At 42.7% G+C, this 24,900-nt stretch overlaps 1 protein-coding gene across 1 annotated transcript in view; it reads left to right on the top strand.

Moving 5' to 3' along the window:
* The first annotated feature begins 420 nt into the window (after positions 1-420).
* The window catches only part of CPS1 (carbamoyl-phosphate synthase 1), a 99,199-nt gene continuing 74,719 nt past the window's right edge, over positions 421-24,900 (top strand). The window contains exons 1-8 of the mRNA XM_065841098.2: positions 421-552; positions 2,684-2,788; positions 6,959-7,103; positions 14,774-14,883; positions 18,969-19,113; positions 20,166-20,255; positions 20,975-21,031; positions 23,439-23,531. Coding sequence (XP_065697170.2) covers positions 2,775-2,788; positions 6,959-7,103; positions 14,774-14,883; positions 18,969-19,113; positions 20,166-20,255; positions 20,975-21,031; positions 23,439-23,531 — 654 coding nt within the window. The 5' untranslated portion in view covers positions 421-552; positions 2,684-2,774. The remainder of the gene's footprint in view (positions 553-2,683; positions 2,789-6,958; positions 7,104-14,773; positions 14,884-18,968; positions 19,114-20,165; positions 20,256-20,974; positions 21,032-23,438; positions 23,532-24,900) is intronic.

Genomic DNA, 24,900 nt, shown 5'->3' on the forward strand with positions numbered 1-24,900 from the left:
AGAGGTGACAGTTGGAATCTGTCCTTGCAGGAAAAAGAATCAAGTAGAAAAGTATACAAAAAACAAAGAGAAGAGGTGTAAAGACAGGAATTAATGGCACTTTTCAGATTGACTTCTACAACCCAATTGCAGTTATCAATAAAATCTTTACAGCTTTGTCTTTGGAAGCAGATAAGCCTGCTCTTGTATTCTCTCCATATTTAGCTGAGTCTTTGGCTAATAGATACAGAGGATGAAAAATATGAGTGTGAAGATATAAAAAGACCAAAAAAATCAAAACATATGACCATGTAATTGATCTGATATGGACTTGCCATCATTATGGTGGCTGAGAGTTAAATTTTTCCAGATGTTCTCCCTAACAATTTTTGTTCAACCATGTTATTCAGTATCTGTTATTATTCAACAGGAGGGCCTTTCTCAGTAACTCTCAGCACTGAAAAGAGCAAATTTTCTGAAACACTCTGCAAAGTAAATTGGTCACCATAAGGAAACAACGGAGTGGAGCTGTGGATGAGTGCAGAGTATGCTGCCCGGATACATTTTAATCTGGTGGGTAAAACTGTGCATGTAATATCTTGAATGCTTCCATGCTTACAAAACTGTGCATGGCTTTAGAGAATACACATATGCTGCTGCCTTCACCAGGAACTAAAGTAAGACATCAGCTGCTCTGTCAGACTGGTGTGTTACTGGCTGACAAGTTGAGGGAATCACGGAAATTTTGAGGGAATTACAGAAGTCCCTGCTACTACCACACGGGCAAATTAAAAAAAAAAAAAGGCAACAGCTGATTTGTTCATTCTTACTTTTTGTTGTGTTCCTGTAAGTGAGTAGTAATGAGGAAACTGAATTTCTGTAGAAGGGAGGGTGCACCCAAGGGAAAGCAGCTTTCAGGACCTGTGGAGTGTGGTGGACAGGACAGTCACATGCAGGAGCTGGGAGAACGTTGCTCATGCAGAGAAACTGTGGAAAGAAGCAGAGAGCAAAAAGCCAGGTCTCAGGGCTAGAATGACTGGGGACCAGAGGGAACTTGGGCAGTTTGCATCTCAGGAAGGCACCAAGCTGGCTGGAAAACAAGCTGCAAGCGAGAGCACACCTGTAAGGTCACAGAGGGCAAACAGGAGTAGTCTATTTTTAGTTCCTGTTCTTCTTGCCTTGCCACTTGGAGTTGTTTCCATCTTAAAAAAAAAATAAGTCTGAGTTTATACTCAATCATTCCTGTCTCATTAGTTGTATTCTTTGGGAAGCTCAGGGTAGAAAAAAGTTTCGGGTGAGGTCTAGTTCACTTGAGCTACTGTTATATCCATTCTGTGCTTTACTGAAACTGAAATAGGAGGATGAAAGCTCACAGTTTTACCCAAATGTATTCAAGTCTATGATAGAATAATATGTAAAAGAAGAGTCAACAATCAGCAATGCTTGACTTTTTGGATAACAACCAGTCTTTCCATCTCTGAGGAATCAAGCAGGTGGATTTTCAATAGGATTTGTTTAGCTTGTCAGTAAGTCAGGCAAGCAAAAGAAGTGGTTATCAATGTTTGTGCCACATGAAGGCACTCTGAAACAGTAAAAGAGCATACAGGCTTGAATGCCTGCTGTTTACGCAAAACTTGACTGAGGCTGAAAAGGAATTACTATGGCCAAACTTCGGTCTTTTTCCTGTCTATATATCAGTAGTATACTTTTGTCGAGGTACTGGTTGGCAGGAGCTGTCATATCTCAGGTGTTGCAGAGTGGATTAGCCATTCCCCCAAATCATGCTCCATGCTAACCTGCATCTCTTCTTCTGCCAGGTTTCACGCGCTTTGCCGGTCGTATCTCTGTGGATACGCAGTGTGGTTTGTACGATGTGAATTCCCAACAGCAGGGCAGTGCCAGACTTGCCTTCCAAGTACACACAGGAGATCTGATGCTTCCATGGAACTTTGATCTCCAGATGTGAGTTCTAGGGAGTCGGTCTGCGCAGGCTGAGGGGACACAGCCAGTATTTCTAGCTGTTCAGAAATCCTGAATGAATATATGAAACCATCAATTTCTGCTAATGGAGAATTTCTGTCTGGAAAAAGATAGGATCTGGCAAGACTTGAATTTACTGTAATTTGAAATGTAACCTTAAAAGATTTATCTTCTGTGCTGAGGTCAGGACCACGTCTTAGAATTTTTTATCATACCTACAAACTTTTTGCTTCATATATGAAGGCTGACGTTCTCTAATAATGAACTGCTACTTTTCAGCTGGACTTTAGGGAGAAGGAAAAATATCAGGCTGTACAGTTGCGTGAGTTGGTAAGGGTGAATCAAAATGCAGCACCTGAATCTGAAAGTTGTATTTTGATCTGCTATGAACCTCTCTCATTAAAATTTAAAATACCCTTTTCCCCAGATCTCCTCTAAAACTATGTGGAAAAAAAAACCCATGTTCTGACTGTGGCTCAAATAACAGAATTCAGGAGAGCTGAGGAGTAACGCTAGCACTCGATTCTTATTCCTTTCAGTTTCTCTCCATATACTCAGGTGGAGATCAGCCTTAGTTTTGAAATTCTTGGCTTGTCACACTTTGCATCACAATTACCATGTTTTCTAAACATTGTGGGTTTTGCTTGAAATGTTTCATTTGATCTGAGATTGGCTCAAAGCAGCAGATCTGAAAGTGTAACTGAGCTTTTTTTCTTTCCAGCAGCAGTCCAAGAGGATCAGGTGATAGGGGATGCCTGGATGCGGTTAGTTAATTTGCATGTGAACAACATGACTTCAGTTTATTCCCCCTTTACATGCTCCAAAAAAAGTAAGTTAAGGTGTCCGAGGTAATGGGGTTTGATAGAGTTGTTAGCAGTGTGCTGCGAACAAAAATTATTTAGCTCAAACTTGCTGTTGTATCCACTGCAGTGATCTTGCTTGATAAACTAACACCTGATTAGAAAATGTATGGCAGATCTTAATATTTTTCAGGCACTTTCAAAACTCTTCCTGGAAGTTCATAGAATTATAGGATGTCTCAAGTTGGGAGGAACTCGGGAAGCAAGCGGATCTTGCCTTGAAATAGAAGACAGGGTTTCCAAATCACTTGGAGGGCTTTTCTGCTAGCTGTAGGGATGGAGCAGAGTATTTGTCTTGTTCTCGGTGGCAGCAGAGGATTTCAGTTTTGCTGCTATCTTCAACTATTCTGCTTTTTCACTCAATATTTTTGAAATACGTTTTAGTCGGGGCAAGACAGAGTGATCAGAAATCAGGCACAACCTGACAGATGGGAGGAGAGGTTTCCAAAAGCATCTGAAGGACACTTGGGAGAAAAAAAACCTCTCCTCTCTGATGTCAGCTACAAGGGAGAGTCTGAGCAATTCCTGTGGGCTTCTTGTTACACTGATCCCAGTCCAGGGCAAACTTCTGCCACTGGAGCTCCAGTTACTTGGGATTTGCACTGATGTGAACCTGGGCCAGTGTGCCCACAAATTGGCCCTGATCTCTTGCCTTTCAAGTAAGAACAGAAGTATCTTGTGCTTTTTACAGATAACTTGAAAATGGAAAATCCTGCTGAGTTGGTTGCTTATAGCAGAGCTTCCCAGCTGTGACAAGTGGCTTTGGGAGCTTCCATTTTGGGGTGCCAGACATGGGGCACCTGAGCAGGGCCTTAAGGGCTCCAAGCAATTCTGACAATCAAGCAGTTTGTTTTAAGCCTCTGAAAATGCAAGCACTTAGCTTTCTTCGAAAATCTTGGCCCTGGGGATTTACAAAGCCACAGCCCGTTGATTTTGTTTGATTTTTATGGTACAGTGGGGCTGTGTGATGAATTTCATTTCTGGTGCTTTTCACTTGTAAATATTAAGAAAAAGCTCCTCATTTTAATGAGCACTTTTCTTGTCCTACTCCCTATCTGTGTATAGTACAGTGTAACTGAATATGAAACAAAGGGAAGTCTGCCTTTCTTTAAACAGCTATGCCAAGTCTCAGCATTAAGCAAGCCAGAGTTGCGAGTGCTTTCCCCATCCCACTCCCCCAGTGTTTGAACTGTTCTTGTCTGAGTGAATCTTCTGCTTTCATGGCTTTACATTCCTTGTTTTTCTGATGTGTGTCCTTCCTCCAGAGCCCCTGCCCATACTTTCTTTCCTGAAGGGAAGGTACAATTGCAAGTCATGTACTGGCAGGCAAGTTTTAAGCTCAGGCACTGTGGTTACATCTCCATAGAACCATTGGTCTCTGTTCTTCTTTTTTGACTCCTCTATGGTTGGTTTCTTTTTCTTTTTTTATTCCCTGTTTATTAGTGATTCTGCCTCTTCTGCTCTTTATGTTAAGTGAAGCACATATGTAAGATCTGTCCAAATCACAGAAGGCTGGTTTTTATGTTGACAAGTTTTTCTGAACTCAGGCTTCTCTCAGGAATACCTGATATATCTTCTGGCCTTAAAGAGTTCGTCACCTCTTTTTAGCATGTTGGCAGTGAGACAAATAGTTTGGCTGTTTTTTCCTGGTTTTGGCAGAGAGCAGTTCCTCCATCATGGTGAAGGCTTTGAAAACAGAGGTGGTTCTTACACTGGAGGGATAACCTTCCTCATCTCAAAAGGTCTGAGGTAGGCTTAATCAAGTCTGATGATAAAACATGGATTAAAAAAAAAAGGAAGACAGCAGGGTCAAACCTATGGCAGTCAGTGGGACATCCTTGCTGTGGAGGGGATGAAGGAAAGTAGTTTTTTGCCTGTTGTTCCCCCATATAGTATTTCATCCTTACCATACAGCTGCCATGTTAGATCTGTGTGTGTACTGCAGATCCCTGACAAACTGAGTCCAGTTCATTATGTGGTTTTGCAGCTGTTTTCACCTGGCAAAAGATGCTGCTCTACTAAAAGGCACGGTCCTTTTCCTGCTCATTCCTCACCCCAATGTTTATGAATGGCCTTGTGGTGAAAGGAAAAGGTTCGTTTTTAGCTGGATCCACCTGCCTCACTTTGCAACCACATTGAAACTCAGGTGGTAGAAGTGGGTAGTTAGGAATTAGCAGTGAGGGTGCTGAAACTGCCAGTGTGGATTTGTTCTTGTTCAAACACAAGTATGCCCACGGCCCAGAATAACTTCCTGATGGTGGCAGAGAGTCAAATGGCATGCAGAATTTGCCCTGCAGTATAGCTGTAACAAAGGGTAGTGCTTGTGACCTTCCAAATGCTATGTATGACACTCATGGTGGTGTAAAGCTAACATAATGTGAATTATGGCTTTGGAAGAAAGCTGGTTTCTGAATTGCGTGTGTGAGCACATTTGTGTTTGTATATTAAGATGACCCTTGTAGTACAAGGTATAGGTCTTTGCTTTCTGTGTGTCTCCTCTCCCATGTGTATCTCCAATATGGATCGCTACAGGCTAGAGCCAAGAAAATAGAGGAATAGCTAACAAAAACATTTCCCAGTTCCCTCTATTTTTTTTTTGTTTGTTTCTTTGCAAAAAGTGAAATCTCTGTCTCTCAAGCTCCCTGTAGGAATCAGAATGATTGTCAGGTATCTTCTTGTAGGAAAATGGTTATGTGATTCCTCAACCACACTCAAGTTACCAGGGAATATTGTTGGCTTGCTTCTCCCAGCTCTGTGTCCTTGTGTAGCTCATGTTAAAGCAGTGAGCTCCTCTATACCCAGTCTGTCTTCCACCCTCTCTGTCTCTTTCACTCCCCTCACTTCAGGCCTTTCCAATGTGTTTCTCACCCAAGTCTTCAATAAGCTCTCCACATCACAGAGGGTACTCAACACGTTGTCCTCCCTTCTCTGTCTTTTATTATGTGCATGACGGTTCAACTTGGTGCTGTAATGAGTTGTGCAGGAAATATTTTGTGCTACTGGCATCAGTTTAGACTAATCTCAAACCACTGTATACAAAGAAGTTGTAATTGTTACTGTCAGTGATTAGAAAAGGTCTCTTAAATATTTTACAGCAATATGTGTCCAGCTGCAAAAACAAAGGTCAGTATATATATATTTTTTTCTTGCTTTGAGCTAATTGAAGCTTTGATCACCTGGGTTTCAAAAGACGCCTGACTCACTATTTTAGTTCCTGAAGAATAATAATGTGCGTGCTTCTCCCACAGCTTTTGTCTTCCTCATTAGCCAGACATTAAAATGTCTGATGAACATGATTCTTCTTGAGGACTGTAGTGATAGTCACAAAGGTCTGTAGTCAGGTAGGATATAGCACGTGGAACATTTCACCTTATTTCAACTGTTGCCCATTTAAATTTATTGAAATTTTAACAAAATATGTTTTTCTCTTGCATCCATTTATTTTTCTTGGTGATGTCCTTTTCATTCATTTGGAGAGGGACAGCACTTTGACACCTGTGCTAGGGCTTCTGGTGACTGTATTCTTCAAACACAGAATGAAAAGATTACAGATTTCCACAGAATTTGGTCTTCCCACTTTTATTCTTTTAGTACAAGTAAGCTCATAGCAGTCACATGCTGTCCCACTGCCTAATGTGCGGACCCCAGATCACACATTAGAGAGCACTCAAAAGCACCCTGTGAACAGCCTGTCTATAGCTCATGCTGTTGGGAAAACAAGTGCTGCTGTTCCTTGTCTCTTACTGATACGTAAAGTGTTTGTTTCGGAGCATGAGGACTGTCTCCATTGCTGCGGGTGTGATTTCTCTAGCAGGTTTTTGCTGCCTTCCAGCAGGCAGAACGAGTGTCTGGCCTGTGATGTAAGCCCTAAGACAGTGCTCAAGGACCGACCTGAGGAGAAATGTTGTAAGGGTGTCTAAGCAAGCACCCCTCCAGGAGGGGCGGGAGGAGGTGGGGCTGCACCAGAGGTTTTAATGGCAGAATAAATGGGAAGGTGCAGGGCAGCGCTGTGCAGTCAGTCCAGTGCACCCACTGGGTCTCTGTTCTCTTCCCTGTAATCTGCAAGAGTATATTGTGTGTGCCAGATCTTGAAGAAATACATACAAGCAAATTTTTGTTTTGTTTTCTTTAAACTTCAGTTACCGATCAGCAACTTTCAAGATGACAAGAATTTTGACAGCTTGCAAAGTGGTGAAGACTTTGAAAGGCAGATTGGAGTTTTGCAATGTGTCTGCTGATCACTGGAGTTTCTCAAGGACTGGTACCAGGTTGTTGAGCATCAAGGTAACAGTAACTGAGCAACTGTGGTTTAATAGATGTGTTTGGCATGCTGAGAGATAGCTCACTGCAGATAACAGGGCTTACTAGAAACATAAAATTGGACCCAAGGAGATTTGCCTGAACCCTAAGCAAGCAGGTTGCTTGGCTAAATGGTTTTATTAGTGAAGCAAATGCACTTTTTGTGTAGTCTGGAATGGAAATTATAGGGTAAATTGCACCAAAAGGTGGAAGTTCAGATTTTCAGTTAATTATTATATGGTATTTTCTTTAGAAATACCTCACCCTTCTGTAGGACTGAAAACTAATAGAGCAGATCTTTCAGTCTGTGTGAGCATGAATCAGCTAGATATTTAAAAACGTGTATGACTTGAAGCATGTGATTAATCCTATTGGATCCACAAAGGATCCATTTTCAATATATTGGAAACCATGGCAACTCTGAGATTAATTGGAGAGGTACACAACTCTGTGCATGCGGCTCTTGATGTACTGGAGCTGGAACCCTTTAGTTAACTTCCCCAGCTTTCTTCTGCTCTTTGTTACAAGAGCAGCATTTGAGCAGCTTTGCTAGTGAATAGAATAGCAATAGAATTAGAACCAGAGGAGTGATATTTCAGTGGGTCGTGGGGAAGATCACTCAGAGATTTGGACTGTGGGTACCCAGTGGATGCCGCCTTACCTGACAGGGTGGCACAGATGGCTGATCAATGTTGTTTCTGTCCACCGAGTACTAAGGTTTCTCTTACTTGTCCCACAGCTGCTGATTTCTTTTTTTTCTTCAGGAGTTCTCTGAACTCCTTGCAACAGAACTATTATTTAAAAAAAAAATTGGCTGCGGAGAAAAACTGGATGACGAAAGAGGCATCCCCATTTTCATCCCTGCTTTCAGCATGTGAGTTCTCAGTTTAGCTTTGTTTTACCCACGCTTGAAAACGGGGTTTGTCTGGTGACTAGTGTTCTTGTTAATGGACCTGTCTTCCCCTCCTGGAGAGTGCACAGCAGGCATGAGCTGTTACCTTGTTCCCTGTCTTAAAACATAGCACAGTAATCTTCCTCCCAGCAGATTGATCCTGACTCTGCAATCAGATCTGACTTAGGAGGAAGTTATTCCTCCTTGTGATGACAGCAGGAGTCCTACTTGTGAATTAGAAAGCCATCAGCAATTTTACTGCCAATATTGCTGGATGAGTGGAAACTGTGAATGCACTGAGAGGTGATGTTGGCAAATGTCACAGTGTCTAGAGGACAAGAACCCAGGATTCATGCTTGGCCACTTGGTTTATGGCTGGCGACAACCTGTAGCATCAGTATGCTGATGCTGTGTATTGCAGAACAGGAGTCCTCACAAGTACACTCAAGTTCACTATGGTTTTAGAAACTGTCAAACCAACTAAGCAGGACTGAAGAGTTCTGTTGGAACATCATCATTGCTTGTCTCTATTGCCTCTGATACCCCTCTTGCTTTTTGGAGCTGGTTCGGTTATTTCTGCCATGCTCTGTAGACTACAGTAGTTGAAGGCTTGTGATGCACAGAGAAGTGCGTTCAAAGACACACTGGTCTGTGGTTGTAAGTCTGCTGCAGTAAAAGGTGTCTTGTGCTGGAAAAGCTCTGTAGGCCATGGTTGGATTGCTGGTTCCACTTTTGAGACACCATTTTTCTTTATGCATTCCAGCATAATTCTGGTAGGCACCTGTAGCAGACTGGATCTGATGCATTCTTGTACTGATGGATTAGCATCTCAAGTTTGGATTTGGCACCTTAAAGGACAGATTGATGGTGTCACTCATTCAAGGACTGCACAGCAACAGACCTACAAGGTCATATCTCATAATGTTGAGGTATCCAATTAAGAAATTTCATGCTCATGAAAAGCTGCTGCCCTGCTCTGGAGTTACAGTACCAGCTGTTCTAGCATCTACCTGATGCTGTCCCTGTAAAGGTGGAGAGTGGTTCCTTCAAGCAAATGACACCAATGCTGAAGGCAAGGAAAATGAATACCTGCTAAGAAAACAATGCCAAGTGAAACCCTGGGGAGCTATTTTAACATCAGTCCCAACAATTACAAATACACCCCAGATGGGTCAGAATGAATTGGGTCCTCTCTCTATTTCAAGGCATATGACTAGACTTACTGCAGGGTGGCCAAGACCTACTGTGCATCTGAAGTGCTGAGTCTGGTGGGGCATTTGTACCTGCACTGACCAGCTGGCTCCCTGCAAGGTGTGGTGCCAGCCAGCCCCACAAGTCTCTTTCTGACATATATTATTTGACATCTTCTGCCTAGGCATTGACACTGGGGAAGGTTGTTTCCTTATTAGACTTGAGTAATTGAGTTTAATACCTACAGGAATTCGTGCTGTCAGAGTGGATGTTTGAACTCATGGAGAGTAAGAAGGCTGGTGTCTTGTGTAGTTTAGGATCCTGTGGCTCTTGAGATCTCAGCTCAGATTTTAACACCACCATTGCCAGGGGCCACATGATTCTGTTTCAATTCAGAATCTGGAATACAAAAACCTGAACCTTTCCTGGCCTGGGGCTTTTGCTTTAAGACAGTGTCAGGCTTATGCATCTTTTTTCCATGGAACATACAGAAGCAGAAGTGGAAACATTCTTTAACATACATATGCAAGCAGTAAAGCAGGAGGCCTGAAGGAAAATTTAAGGATAAGTGGTCCTAAAAATCCAACCTATTTCATAGCTCTGCATCAGATGTGGAAGTCATCTGTAGTTGTGAGACAAGTGACCAAGTAGTGACTTTAGTGTTCCAGCCATCATTAGGGGTAATGGATATTTGTAAGAAGTTTGTAGAAAGAGTGAAATGCAAAGTAATTAAGGTGTGTGGGCTAATGGCAGTATAGGTAATGATCCCATTCTCCCATTATTGCAGGCTTAAATGAGCATTTGGTTGCCTTTTATTGCTTTTTCTCAGTGGGCTATTTTAGGGAGCATAACAAAATATAATGAAAACGTGTTTCTAGTCTATGTGTAAGCTAAGTAAAGTATTAGAGAGCATGAGGGAGAGGTGGTAGTTTTAGTAGAGTGCCCAGTAATTCTTCCCCCAAGTCTGTGTTCTGTCCAGTTAAACACATCCTATGTGGGGAAACACAATTGTAGGTGAGCAGTCTGAGATGTGGGGACTTGCAGGTCTGTATTTCCCTATTGCATCCCATCCTTCAGTTCTAAAGGAGAGATGGAGCACCCATGGGTGAAAAAGTGGCACAGAGAACAGATCAGAAGCCCCTATGGGCTCTCTGGAGGGGAGCTTAGCATCACTCGTTTGGGGGTAATTGAGCTTCTTTATAATTCAGGAATGGGCAGAGAGACTGCAGCTCAGAACTCGTATCGTTTAATGCTCATCTGAGGCCAATGTAGTTAAATGGGGATGTAAAGAGTAGTACAAGCAATAAATAGGTGGCTTGTAACATTATAGCTGGCTCCATAAGGAGAGGACTGGGACAGCTACAAAAATCATCAGGAGCAAGCTAAAAATATAGTTAGAAATAAGAGGGAAAGGAGATAAATTTTTTTGAGCACTGGCTTTAGAAACTATTTCAGATTACTGTAAAATGGCTCTTCAAATATATTTTGAGGCAGGTGGAAAGTAACTGAGAAAATGACTGCATGTGAAGCAGAGAGATGGGTGAGGAGGTAAAAGATCAGTAACAAGCTACTCAACTCCACTCTCTCTGGAGGTGAAAGTCAAGGGGAATTAAAATATGGCTGGTTCCCTTAGAGATCGGGGAACTTAATGAGCTGCTGCAGTGGGGAGAGTGCTCAGGGGTGCTCAGTGCCTTCTGCTAGGTGCCTCACCTGTCTTGGTTCCCACTCCTCCTTTAATATTAGTCGTGAATATGTGTGGTGGCATTGTGAACAGTCTTAAAAAGAGTTCAAGTTGTCAGAGCTGTGACTTTTCCACCATGATACTTGTGTCACGGTTCTGGCTTTGCTTTCTCTTTGGCTAGGGTGGTTATGGAACTAATCCAAAGCTCCCCCTGAAGTAAACCTGAATGTGAATCTTCGTTGGTGTGTCCCAAGATGCTGACCTGGCTTTTGATTCATTCTTTATTCTTGCCCTTTCATATTTTCTTTCATTTTAGCCAGAAGGACATGTGTTAAAATAAATTTTTATATATATCTATATATGCATATACACATACACTCATCTGTATATGTATATGGGTTGGCAAAGGAAGTTTTGCCTGTTAGCAATGTCTAGATAGATTTCCAGCCTCTGATGGCATAGTGCTCCCAAGAGGTGACATTTTTCTATCAAAGAGAAAGCTGCTTCTTTGTTGCTGGTTATTTGGTCTTGAGAGAGTGGATGTAGCAGAATCCTGGCACTAGTTCTCTACTGTAGAAGAAATCTGGTGGCTTTTGGCTTCTTCTGCACTTCTGATGTGTTGGCTGTTACATAGCCAGCCAGGTTTGTGTGCCAAGCAATGCAACAGAGACTGTTGTGCTCTATGGAATCATGGCCTGCCTTAGAAAGGAGATGTTTTATCATCATCTTACTGGAGGGAGATAAACTGGCCTGCACTGAGACTGAGTCTGAGCTGTGCCTCTGGCAAACATCAGTGCCCATCCTGGCTTTGGTCCTCGGCATCCTCCTAGTCCTTCAGCAGCCCAGCGTTCAGGGTTGAGCTTGGCCTTGCCAATATAAACTTGAGGGATTTCTTTGGAAGGGAAATACTTGACTTCCGTGACTGGGTTACTCTGTGAGGCAAGTAGAAAAGAGGAAAAATTACTTGTTAACTTTCTAGTGCGGGAGTTTATAGCAGACATGCTTTAAAAATCCAATTGTACTGCAAATCTTTTGAGACTTTGCAGATCTTTATCATCTATCCTGTAGATAGGAAGAGCTACTAGAACAGGGAACTAACTAAATGAATCTGTGTTGGTTTTGTTTGTTTGTTTGTTTTAATGTTTGTTTGGGTTTTTTGTTTGTTTGTTTTTTAAACTGCTCTGGTGCTTCATTTACTTCATTTACTTCACTAAGTGTGGGGCGGAACCCGAACTAGTTAACTCTTCAAGTTACTTTGACAGAATGCATGATGTCTAGCAGTACTGCAGCAACAGCACAACCCTTTCTGTTAGCCATCTCCATCCTCAAAGCTCTTCAAGAACCTGGCAGCCTCCCTTGAGTACAGGGAGCTATGCTAAATATAAAGCTACTGGCATGTAGGAAGGAGAAATCAGATTGCGAATGGAGTGTCTCACATTGGGGAGGTGTGTGGAAGAAACATTTTCCGTGAGACTACAACAGAGACTACATGGGGATGCTTCTGAGAAGGGTGGAGACAAAAGGACCTCATGGAAGCTCTGGGGTCTTTGTTTATTGCTTGCTTGTTGTTTTTTTGAAAGTGAAAATGTCTCCCAACTAATCCCTGATTGAGCCAGCTGGCCTTCTCTATGGCCTGTAAATCACTTTTCACATTAAAAACAAAACTGAAAAGACAAGGTAGGCTGACAGCTTAGGGACATGGTAACACCTCCGCTGGAAATGTAAGCAAGAATAATTGCTTCTAGAATGCTCAACAAACAGACCAACCACTTAATTAAAAATAATAAATCAAATAAGGCAGGGAAACGTTTGAACATCTATCCCCTGCTATAGCTGAACTTGCAGGCAGGTTACAGCTGCTCAGGGACGTTCTTCTGCAGGACTTGAACATCATCTAGGGGCTCTAATAATACATTGGGGGCTTCTGCTCAACAGCAATTATTTCTGTGCTGGTCTGGTGTGGAGCAGGGCAGGTGGTCTGTGGTAGGGGGAAACACCAGCAGATTCCTGTCAAGTACTGTGGTGAGGGTAAGGCTCTAAAGTTCACAGTGGTTGCTCTGGATTTTGGCCCTCAGGAGTTAGATGGTTCTTAACTTTTCTCATCATTTCACGATTGTGGACTTTGCTTCCTGAAGGATTCTCCCAGGATATGTTTGCAGCTGGGACTGTGATTCAGGTGATTACCCCAACTGGTACCACAAAAACTATATTTACGATTGGGGAGGGTGGCAGGGGGAGGATTTTGGTGTTGCTGACTATCCCATCCAATGGTGTGGGAAGGTTCAGAAAATGATGGCTAAACCTTTTGAGAATGACTGGATGTTTGACATTAATGAGGAAAAAATGCAAGGCTAAAAGCATCCCAGATGCACAGAATTCAATTACTTGGCAGCGTAGTTTGATTTTTAGTGTATTTTGCAGTACATTAGTAATTGATCTGTGCAGTATTTGTAACTGCAGAGGGGCTCTAGATGAATGTTTGCCATGATTGTTACAAAATGTTCAATGCTGGGAATGAAATTTCTCCTTGCTGTGATTGTTCATCTGATTTATGGCTAATGGAAAGTAGCTCTCCTGCTTCTTTCTGCAGCAAATTGATCTTGATTCTTCTTTAAAAAAAATAATCCTAGTAAGAGGAATTGTTCTGTAAAAAAACTCAATAAGAAGTTAAACCATGGTGAGAGCTGCTGCTTGGTGGACACACTTGGCACGTCTCCTGTGGCACAGACCATTGGGGTTATTGCACTGGTGGTCACTCTGTGCCCAGGAGGCACCTGCACTTGCATTCCAGAAGTGAAGTTTCTCAGGGCCCAAGAAGTTTGTTGTCCAAATGCTTTTAAGCCCAGAAATTCTTTGGCAGATCTGTTTCTAGCTGTCTCTTCCCCTGCATGTCATCAGCGATCCTGCTGTCTGAAGGAATCTTCCAACCAATTCAGTCATTTCTGTTGTATTTTTTTTTAATAGAAGCTGGAGCTGCCAGGTGGTTTCTCATCCAGTTCCTGAACAGACTAAGAGAGGTTTAGTTTCCAAATGAGGCAAAAGAGGGTGTGTTTAGTCTGATATGTGCGAAGACCCACCTGTGCCGTTGAATCTCATAACACCTTTTACAAAAGTCACACTCTGTGCCCCATTTTCCTAAGGTGTAATGGTTAAGCCTGTAAGAGATCCCACAGTCAGTGTGGGACTCAGACCTTCTGAACGCTCTCTGAGAGAGGTGCAGTTTTATGGGAAGTTTTCCTTTAGGTTACTTGTTCCATACCTACCTCTTCCAGGACAAGTTATGCCTATCCGTGAAGTAACTGAAGCCATGAGTGTCCATTTGATCTATGAGTTCCTCTCTTCTTATGTCCTACAATGGGAATGGACTGGTATTTTGCATTTTGCCATCTGACACCAATCCAACTAAGCGTACACTTGTTTTTAATGGCTTAACTGTACAGTTGCAAAAAAAGTTAAACACCTATCAAAGGTCAGACCTGGATGAGAGCCAGTGTACTCAGCAGCAAGCCTTGAGCAAACACTGATGAGAGAAGCGATCCTTTCCCTACAGAGTTATGGTATTAGTTAAGTGCAAGATATAATGTGTGGAAGAAATGAACAAAGCGATATGGAAGCCAGGGTGATCCCACAGTAACAGCAGCAGGTGCTGTGCTTGCGGTGAGGTTTGCCAGCTGCCTTGCCCTCATTAGGAGCACAATGTTTCCTATGTGTGAGAAAGAAAAGGAGCATCAGGAGACTAGTGAAAGAGACAGTATCTTGGCAGCTGGGAATGGGAGAGGGACAGGAATACTTACAACGTGAGGTGTGAAAAGAAGGTGTTGTAAGTGTTACTTGTATAAACATCAAGTCTTTTCCTCCTGTATTTGAGTCTCTTCATGTGCCTTTCTCTAGGCGCAGACAGCGAACTTGGTGCTGGAAGATGGAACGAAGATGAAGGGCTATTCTTTTGGCTATCCGTCCTCTACAGCAGGGGAAGTCGTATTCAACACTGGTCTTTCTGGGTAAGGCAAAAGCAAATGACATATGAGCACCAAAACTTTCTCTAGGAGATGTTAAAGTGTGAAAGCTGCTTTTTCCAAGCTTGTAGGGTCCTGATCCAGTCATGAGTGTTCTGTATAAGAAAACACTGTAGTCCAGGGATACAAAGAGAGAGAGAGTGCATTAATGAAGAGACTTTAGACATTCCTCTTTGTGGTGGTGAGTGACTTTAAAGACTGATATAACTAACTGTGGTAGTGAGGTACGTAGGGATCTGATCACTTCCTACTGAAATGCAGCCACTGAGTCAGAGCAGAGGAGCTGTCTCTGTTCTTCCTCCAGTGCCCTGATCGAGTATAGAGGTTTCAAGCATCTGTAGCCTTCTGGGTAGTGGAACTTGGCTTCCGAGTGCAAGATTTTTAAAACAGTCCCAAGGTTCCCAAGTTAGTCACCTATATGATCCATCCCTTAAGACATTTTGTTGGCTCATACCACAGTTAAGGATGCCCTTAAACTCTGTGCCCTTTCCTGCTAAAGGGTAGGATCAGTTTCACTCCTAACCTAGTGAGACACTGTCCTCTTCAGTGGTAGAAGCTGCTGGCCGACTTAGGATGGCAGCCAAATGCTGCTGGTGTTTTGTTGGACTGCTTGAGCAGAGGAAATCTGCCCAGAGGAATGAGGCTTTTAGTTAGGAGAGGGACATGTCCCTGTCTCGCCTCAACAGCTTTGAGGTTGTTGGTGCTTGAGCTTGTTCTTCAGTCATTCATAGGTATCTTCACCCAGCTGCCTTTCATTCCCCAAATTCTGTTCTTCTTTGGAGAAACCAGTTCTCACAGGATGAGTTTTTAAATGATCTCGTTGTTGAGAATGTTAAATTGCTGTGGAGGGGAATCTGTTTGCAAAGTTTTGCATTAGGAAGCAATTACTTAAGTATTTTGACAGCACTAATTACTGGCTGTGTTAATATACCTGCCAACAAGCAACTGCATAATATAGATCAGAATGATGGAGGGCACCATAGTTCTCTTCTCAGTGATAGATTATGGGCAATAAATCTTGTCACATCACAAAAGTCAAGGAGGACCTGACGGATTAATTTCCTCTCCACATGTTACTGTGGCAGCCGAAGCTGTTTGCTCATTTTCTAGTGATTTGGTGAGGATGCCTGTGAGAGAGAGATCTCTTCAGTGCTGGGGAGCATATGGGCATGGAGGGAACATTCAAAATGTAAGGTTGTATCTTCAGAGCCCTCTCCAGGAACATGACCTTGATTGATTGATTTGAAGAAGAGAATGATAAGAGTTTGGCAGCATTTTTGCAGATCGTAGAAGTGTCAGATTTGCTACCAGGCCAGGGATATCTGTCCAATGAGAGTAACCCCGTAGCTCTGCCTAGTGCTCTTGAGCACAGAGGTCAAGAACTTGTGTAGCCAGAAGAACCCAGCTACCGCTTTTCACTGACACAGTAAGAGGTTAAGTGCTTGTGAGAAGGAGGTGCCCAGAGTTGGGGCCTTTTATAGGCTGTCTGGGCACATAGCAATTTGTCAGCATAGGGAGCAAGAGGCTGATACGGGGTGATTTTTGCCATGGCTGATGTTAAGCCTCAGACCACTCCTTTTTGTGATGTGGGTGTTTCTAGATTCTGAGGAGGGTCAACATGACCTCTGTGCTGGGATGATTAATATGCTTCTCTTTACCTTGTCTCCTCATCTGGACTCCCACGTTATCATCCATGTCATAGAGCAGGGAGGCAATGCACTTTATTTACATACAGCTTTCAGGCTTGAAGTAGCTATAGCTGGCTGAAACATTGTCATGTTAGTCTAGAATAGAGGGCACAGAGCACTGTTTTGGAGGTGGAATGTCAAATTTTCATTAGAAAAGCATGAGGATGAACTCTTCAGAAACATTTGCTTAAAAGAAAAAAAAAAAAAGAGAAAAAGAAAAATCCTGGTGTTGCAGCCATCTGTTTGGTATAGGAAACAAAAAGAAAGAGAGGAGATTTCCAATTAAGAAGGAAGAATTACAACCCATAAAGTGTTGGCATGTTTGAAACAGCTCAGTAAATGCCTTTGCCTCCAATAAGTCTGGGCGTGTTTCCTGTGATATTCTAATGAGAGGACTGACGGAATCCACTGAAGTCAGACAGGCCTTTGGGCAGGCATAGCATGGGTTGGACCTCGCAGCATTTTTGGGGCTCGTGCTCCCATCTGCTCCTCAGTGCTCCACAAGGCATCATGTCTGCTTAAAGGGCACTGCGTCTCCGTGCAGAGCTGTGCCTTCATACCCCAGCCAAATCCAATGCCTCTCTGCCCTTGTTTGCTGATTACAAATAACATTCAAACGTTAGTTACATTAGCTTTATAATTAACGAAGAGTCTTTTGGAAGCATAACCAACTGACTCGGAAGGGGAGAGCAATGCCAAATGTGCACGTGCCATGCACTTACTGCGGTTCTTTGGTCACGCTGCGCTTTGTGTGGTTGTTTACCTGCAGCAGGAAATATAGATTTGAACAGCAGGAGAGGCTTACCTGAAAATATTTCATGTCCATTGTTCATTCGACATTTAATTTCTCAGACTTGGCTGGTGTGCTGTGTTATCTGTATCTGCCTGCAACCATTCTGGATTTTGTGAAGAGTTTCCCAATGTTTGACAATTAATCTTCTGGCAATAAGTCTGATGTTCCATAAAAATGTCTCTTGTGACTCGCTGATACCTGGTAGATGGCTGGAGTTGCCAATTATGTATTGTTTAAACAATGATGACAATAATATATTTTATTTTGTATAGGGCAGATTCATCCTGAAGTGTCTTTATGCATTTGGCTAAATATGTGTGGATAACTTCATCTGTTGCTAAATTACAGCTGCTTTTGGGTTGAAAGAGAGCAAGTGTTAAATGGATTGCTACAACAGTATCCTACAGTATATGGGATGAAGTGAAGGAGTGCTTTTCAAATTGAAGCTGAAGAATAGGAGCGTGGGCACATAGATGATGTTTGCCCTATCTCCCCCTCTTTGGGATTGAAAGTGAGACTAGATCTACTGGATCCAGGCTGATATTTTGCAAAATTCTAGACTTGATCCTCAACTGCAGAAGAATGTTCCCACTACATTTTTAGATCTCTCCCTGCTGAAAAGGCAGAGCACTTTGCTGTGTTCAGGCGGGTGCTTGAACAAAGTTGCTGTTCCTGTGACTTCTGCATGGGCTAAAGATAAAGTTGTGCTTTGGGGCCTTGTGACCAGGGTGGACTGCTGGATCCCAAAGCGTCGCCTTCTTCAGAGATACACAAGCCAACCTGCATGCACTTAGGAGTCTTGTCAGGTGAAATGTGTGGTGTCCCATGGCTGGGAATTTGAAGATGGCCTAGAAGAGGAGAGTTGGGAGAAGCTGCAGAAGTGGTACCATGGTAGGGTTTGTTGACAGAGCAGGTGGAAGAGAAGAACTTGGAGCAGCAGTGAGGAATCACAAGGATGATTCACAGCTGCTTCCTTTATCCCCAGACAAAAAAAGACAGGCATGGATTTGTTTACCTGCTCCCCCACAGAAAGAGCAGTTACAGCCCTGAACATCTCAAGACCTGCAAGCTCCAGACTGGGAAGAGACTGAGTCTGGGCAAACAGCTCTGTTTTCTGTCAGCTTTTCAGTTTGAGCTTTCTGAGAGGGGCACGTTCTTACAGTGCATGAAGGGGAAGGAGGTGACAATGACAAAGCACTGCCCACATGGGGTGACCAAGCCCCAGCTGCTATCTATGGGGCAAGTGATATGCTGTGCAATTGCTGCAGTTCTGTGATTGCACTGCACTTTGTGTGGTCGTTTATGTTAAATCACAAGGACTCTGAGTTTGTTAATAGCTCCTGCGCTTTTCTTAAATGAAATATGAGAAGCCAAAGCCTTTGCTTGTTCTTGGTGTCAAATGTTTAATCACAGATGGCAAAGTCAGGGCAGATTCACAGATGTATTTGCTTTTATACTGAGAATGCTTTCACATTAATACCATTTCTGTCTTTTTGTCATATGGGAATTCAGACCTGTCTTGTTTTCACTGGCTCTTTCATTTTCCTTTCAACTCCAGACCAATGTACTTCTATTGCTTCTTCATCTAGATATACCGAAGCCTTGACAGATCCCAGCTACAAAGGACAGATTCTTGCACTGGCTAACCCCATAGTTGGGAATGGTGGAGTGCCTGACACATCTGCTTTGGATGAAATGGGCCTCAGGAGGTTTCTGGAGTCTGACGGGATCAAGGTAACTGTGAGACAGAGCTGATCAAAGGGTGATGTGAGAAGCCTGAGTGAGTGTGTGTGTCTGTGCAAGAGTTTACTGGCACCTTTACAGAAGTTAGAAGGAATCAATGATACTCAGCCTTTCTTCTTCTGGATATTGTCCTTTGGAGGAATGGTGTCAAGAGATAATCCATCTTGCGTTCTGTGCCAGCCCACATGCTGTCTGAAAGTGGTATGTTGCCCATCGGTGACAGACATGCTACATTTTTTGTGAACTGCTGTCCTGGATGGCTTTCTTTTCCACATTCCCTTCTGCCTCATATTTAACTGGTTTTGCCCAGGACTAGTTGCCACAGAGAGATCAAACGCCAGTGAGAATGAGAAGTTTCTGTGTGCTGAGACTTTTCTCTATATGCCTGTACAGTTGTGTGGAGAAGGCTGTATGTACCAGTGCAGGAACCAGTATTTGCACTGTGGTGACGGGGGGTATTGGCTGGAGCAGGGCTGTGCCTGTGCAATGCTGTCAGTACTGAAAAATGAAACAAAACCATGTGATTGCAGAACCAGTGACATGCTTTATCTGTCCTGACCTGAAATGACTCCTTTATAAGCTATCTAACTCCACTGGAAAATGGAGTTGACTTTTGAAATGAAATGCCACTTACAACTGAAAAGCTTTCTTAAACAAACAAACAAGAATCAAAATAAAACATTTTGTCTAATCTTAATTTTCCATTTTATTTCTAACAAGAAGTATTTTCTCAGTTTGATGCGATTTGCAGCTTTGGTAATGTGGAAGCCACGCTATTTTATGAATTTCCTAAGTAAAATGGTCCAGGTATATTCATGCCAGGGCACCGAAGCCTTTACACCTTTGCCAGGTGCCTCTACATTCCCCCCGTGAAGACCCAGGTTTGCTGCCCTTTTGTCATATAAGAGCAGCCACACCATGTCTGCTTGCCTCGAGTCCTGTCCATTATATGGTTTACAGTGGATGAACAGTGAAAACTCAGAAGGTACAGGGCAAGTACAGAGTGATCCTTCAGTGCAAAATGACATTTCTTCTCTCTGCAGGTTTCGGGTTTACTGGTGCTGGATTACAGCAATGAGTACAGCCACTGGCAGGCTGTGAGGAGCCTGGGAGAGTGGTTGCAGGAAGAACAGGTGAGCAATCTAGGGGTAACTACACTATGATAACAGAACTGTATGTATGGGAACAAGGGAAAGAACTGCTGACTTTGAGGTGGCAACCACTGTTTTCCTTGGATGTCTTTACCAGTCTGGACTGGCCTCATTCTGTGTTCTTTAGTTCTCTGATTCTTCATTCATTTCTCTTTTTCAGGGTGCAATGGTATTTCCAAGATCTGTCTAGAGGGAGTGTTAAATAAATGGGGATATTAGGTTCTCCATAAAAACAATGCACATTATATTCTATACTCTTGTCAAATGTTTCTGTAGTGCTGCTCCTAGTGGTTCCTGTGGTTGTAACCTCAAGAGATGTTGGTTACCAGAACCCCACTGACCTGAAGCCCTGGGAGTCAAGGGTGTTGTCAGTAGACTGTTGTTCACTTGTGACAGTTGGGAGGGTTAGGTGCTCATAAGTAAGGCAATATGGGGCTCAGAAATTAGACAGATATTTGCCCCATGAGCTTTTTATCTTATGCTTCTTAGTGCAGAAATTAGATTTGAAGAGCTAAGCTATTTATGAGTGTGAACAGGGAGAAGTGAAGAACTGGAAATGAGGAAGCCTTGGTAATAGTGCAGCTGAGAGCAAAAGCTCCTTATACAAAGACTTGTTATTCTCAGCAGAGTGATCTGGCTGCTCTCTTCTTCTGTCTTAACTGTTTGTTCTCTAACTTACCATTCCCTTGTGTTTTCTTCAGGTGCCTGCACTATATGGGCTTGATACTAGAATGCTGTCCAAATTAATTCGTGACAAGGTATGATCTGCTTCCCTGGATCCAGTTGCATTAACTTTGCTCTTGCTGGGCCCTTTCTCTAACAGTGCAGCAAACCTGTGGTAGCAATGCTACTGCTGGGCTGCCTTGACCTCGGATGCTGCTCAGGTCCCCGTATTCTTCCAAAGACTCTGTGTCTTCTGTACAGCTGAGGCAGCGCTCTGATCCCAGGGAGCCCACTTTCCTTAGCTCTGCTCTGCGTTTCCTCTTCTACACCAGTGAATCAGCACAAGCTGATGTAAGTGAAAGGCCTCAGGTAGCTGTGTCAGACAAAACAGGTAGTAGTGTCAACTACATGTTGCAGTCAGAGAGCAACAACCTTTGATCAGTGGAAATTCTCCTGCTCCTTACAGGTAAAGAAATGCCTACAATAACCTAAGATGGATTTTTAACTCAAGCTGTTTTACTTTGGCTGAAGCCTGTTTTTATTTTTAATAGTCATTACTTTTCTCTGGTTTCCAAGAGCTGACAATTGAAGGATGTGAGCAGGATTATGTTACCAAATGCAGGTTAATGTTAAGGTACATTTCACACTGGCTAAAGCACTGATCAAAGCCAGTCTGAATGTAAATGTGCCTTGGAGGCTCTTCTTTTGTAATGGATTATTTGAAGCTGTTCTTCAGGGGAACATTTTGCAGTCTGCAGGCCAAGCCCACACCCCCTTTCATTCCACAGAGCAATATATGAAGACCCAGCTTGAATGGAAGAATATTTGTAGAAATGAATTCTTGTTGGAAAATAGGGTGTTGTCCTGCTTTTATAGACAGCAGACAAGTGCAGTTTAATACAATAGAAAATAGCAATACATTTTCTGCTTTCTTGAGACATACTGTTTAGTGGATCTGTGTTCCTTTCATCCAGAGTAAATACTCTTTCAATGTTTATCCTGTAACTCACCAGTGTATGGTAGTAATGCCCATTGTACCAGGACTCTGAGTGGTATTGGATTATGGCTTTTAAAATGGTGCATAGTGTAGCCCTTTCCCCCAGTCTTCTCAGGTTGAAAAAAACAGCTAAGTGTTTCACTCCATGTTTATAAATTGGGGGTGAGAACAGGGATTCACTATGATAAATGCAGAAATGAGCAGTGACTTAAATGGGACTCTAAAGGTAAATGTGGGGCACCATTTGGCTGAATTATCTGGGAGCAAGGTAAGATACAGGGTTCCTCTTTGAGACTGATGGCTTTAGGGCATTGTCATCAGCATTTATGGGACTGACTGCATGGTGACACTCAGCATTTTCCGTGGTTCCCAAGAACTTGACTTGGTTAAGAGGATGCTGACCTTTTCAGCTCTGCTCCATGCAAAGCAGTCTGGAGCAGCTTTTGGTGTAAGGTACTACTCAAGATGAGAAAGAATGTCAGCCACTGTTTAGACCAAAACTCTGTCTTTTAAAACTTACCCTTAGTAGTGTTCATGGCAATGCAATATTCTGGCTCTTTCCTGCGCTAGGAAAATGGAAAGCATACTTCAGGTATGGTCAGCCATGGAAGTATTTCTTGGAAATATTGCTAAACCCTATGAGCAATCCTGGTGTGCGTGGTGGCCTGATATGCACAGGGCGAGCTGCATTTAACATGATTTATCATGAAAGTGTTATATGTTAAAAGTTACAATGAAACATTTACTTCTATTTTACTTTCCCTTCCATCCTTGAAAAGTTCTGTCGCCATACTGGTTAACTCCACTTACTCCAGGAGTGGGGCAAAGCCAAAACAGGGCTTTCTTTTTCCATTGGGAACTTTAATGAGCAGAAGGTGGAGAAGGATATGCTGCTGGCAGAGCAAGAGTGTTGTAGCTTTGTAGCTTCTGTGAAGTGGTAACAGCAATAAAAAGTAGGGTTTGCTGGAGGTGTGGTTTTTTTTGTTGTTGTTTGTTTGGGTTTTTTTTTTTTTTTTTTTTTTAAACAGCTTATTCAGAAAACAGCTGTGCTGACTTGCCTCCTGCATATCTTTGACTTACCCCAGGTCTGCTGCTTTGTGGATATCCACAAGAGGTGGCTGAAGACCTCACAGTGGGTTTCCAAAACTGAAAACTTTCAAACTGCTTTGTGGATTACTCCCAGATCTACACAACAGTTATTTGGGGATCTGAATGCTGATCCTCTTTGAAGGAAACCCATTTTACTGTCACTAGACAGCTTGCTGAACTACCTATTAACAAATTTTTCTGCTGACAATGCCTTTCCCCTGAATGGAGGATTTTAAACAGATTCTTCGATACCAAGGTAGGCTCATAAACGTTGGAAGATGCTAGAAATGGCTATAAGCCCCCAAGAAACTATCTCTAAACAGCTGTTCTAGTTGCTGTGCCTGTCAGCACTGTGTCCCAGTATTCACAGCTTCTCCTTTGCTCGTGCTTTGTTGTTTACTGGTGTATTTCCACAGGGCACGGTACTTGGGAAGATTGAATTTGAAGGTCAACCCATGGAGTTTGTGGACCCAAATAAGCAAAACTTAATTGCAGAAGTTTCAACAAAGGTGAGAAGTTCTTCTGTAGTCCTGGGGCTGTACACTCCAGTTAGTAACTGCTCTGCATTTGCTCTCGGGATCATCCAGTCTTTCTAAACAAACAATCTGGGGATCTTTTCCAAACCATATACTTTTCCAGATCTTTGAAGGACTGTAATCTCAACATCATCCTCATAGAATCCCCATGACTTCTTAGGTGCAGTGTTGAAGATGTAAAATGAGCTGTGTTGAGCTGGATGTATTCTGAACGGTACTCTGATTGCGTGTTACAAAGACAGGACTTAAAGTATTTGGGATACAGTTAGACCTAGTATATGGTGGACATTTTCAAACACTAGAAGAATTAATGAAAAGAATGGTTTCTTTCTTTAAATACATTTCAGAAAGGCTCGCAATAACATTTGCTGATCTGTGTTCAGGCATAGTTTTATTGATGTGATTCCCTAGATTTCCAAAAGAGACCAGGTTAGGAATCCACTGGATCTCATATTACTGGCATTAGCTGCTTCGTTTACACATATGTGCAGAACACCAGTTAAGTTTGTACTATGTTAGTGGAGCATGCAGACTTTTTCACATTACACATCATGAGGTTGTAGTAAACCAGGCCCATACTAAAAATTACTATTCTTGTTCCAGTGCAAGGGCTAATGTCTTAAGTTGTGGGGATGTGATTGTGAGATAAAGAGTGCCTTGGATGATTAATTCAATTGACTGAAGTGAGAACTGGGTGTTTAAGTTCCTTTTACAAATCCCGTGCTTACTCTGGTGTTTGCAGCTCCTTCAAGACCAGTGAGGCTCTTGAAGAGTGCTGCAAATAGTTGCTTGTGTACTGTTCTGCGCACAAGCTCATGTGTTGGTGGCATGAGTGCAAAGCAGTCCTGAACAAACTGACTGGTGAGCAAGTGGGAATTTGGAGCACAGTTTCCATCCAGGCTTGGACTTAGAGTAGTAATTGGTCACCTGAGATGCCACTGGAATACATCAGCCGCCTGGCAAATCCCAGCTCTGGGCAATCTTACCAACTCCTGCCAATGCCTCCGCTGTGTTTTCAGTCAGGGCCTTGTTGCTACACAGAAGGATGGCAATTGCTTATTGAGGTTGTGATCTATGATTGAAAGATGCAGGTGGAGCCATTTTGAGCAGTAACTCAGAAATAGGTAAGGCTGCTGATATTAAACTGTGCAATTACTAAGAGAGAATTACTGTAAAGATGCTGCAAATAGCTTCTAAAAGGGAGATATAATAAGATTAATGGAGCTTTGGTGTTCTCATTATGTTTATGACTTCATTTTATAGGCTTAAAAAGCAACATCACAAATAATGGTGCAAATGAAGTAAGCTGTTCAATGTTGGTAATTATTTGACATGATCATCT

This window comes from Patagioenas fasciata, chromosome 7 (genome assembly GCF_037038585.1).
Source record: "Patagioenas fasciata isolate bPatFas1 chromosome 7, bPatFas1.hap1, whole genome shotgun sequence".
In the NCBI taxonomy this organism is placed as follows: Eukaryota; Metazoa; Chordata; class Aves; order Columbiformes; family Columbidae; genus Patagioenas; species Patagioenas fasciata.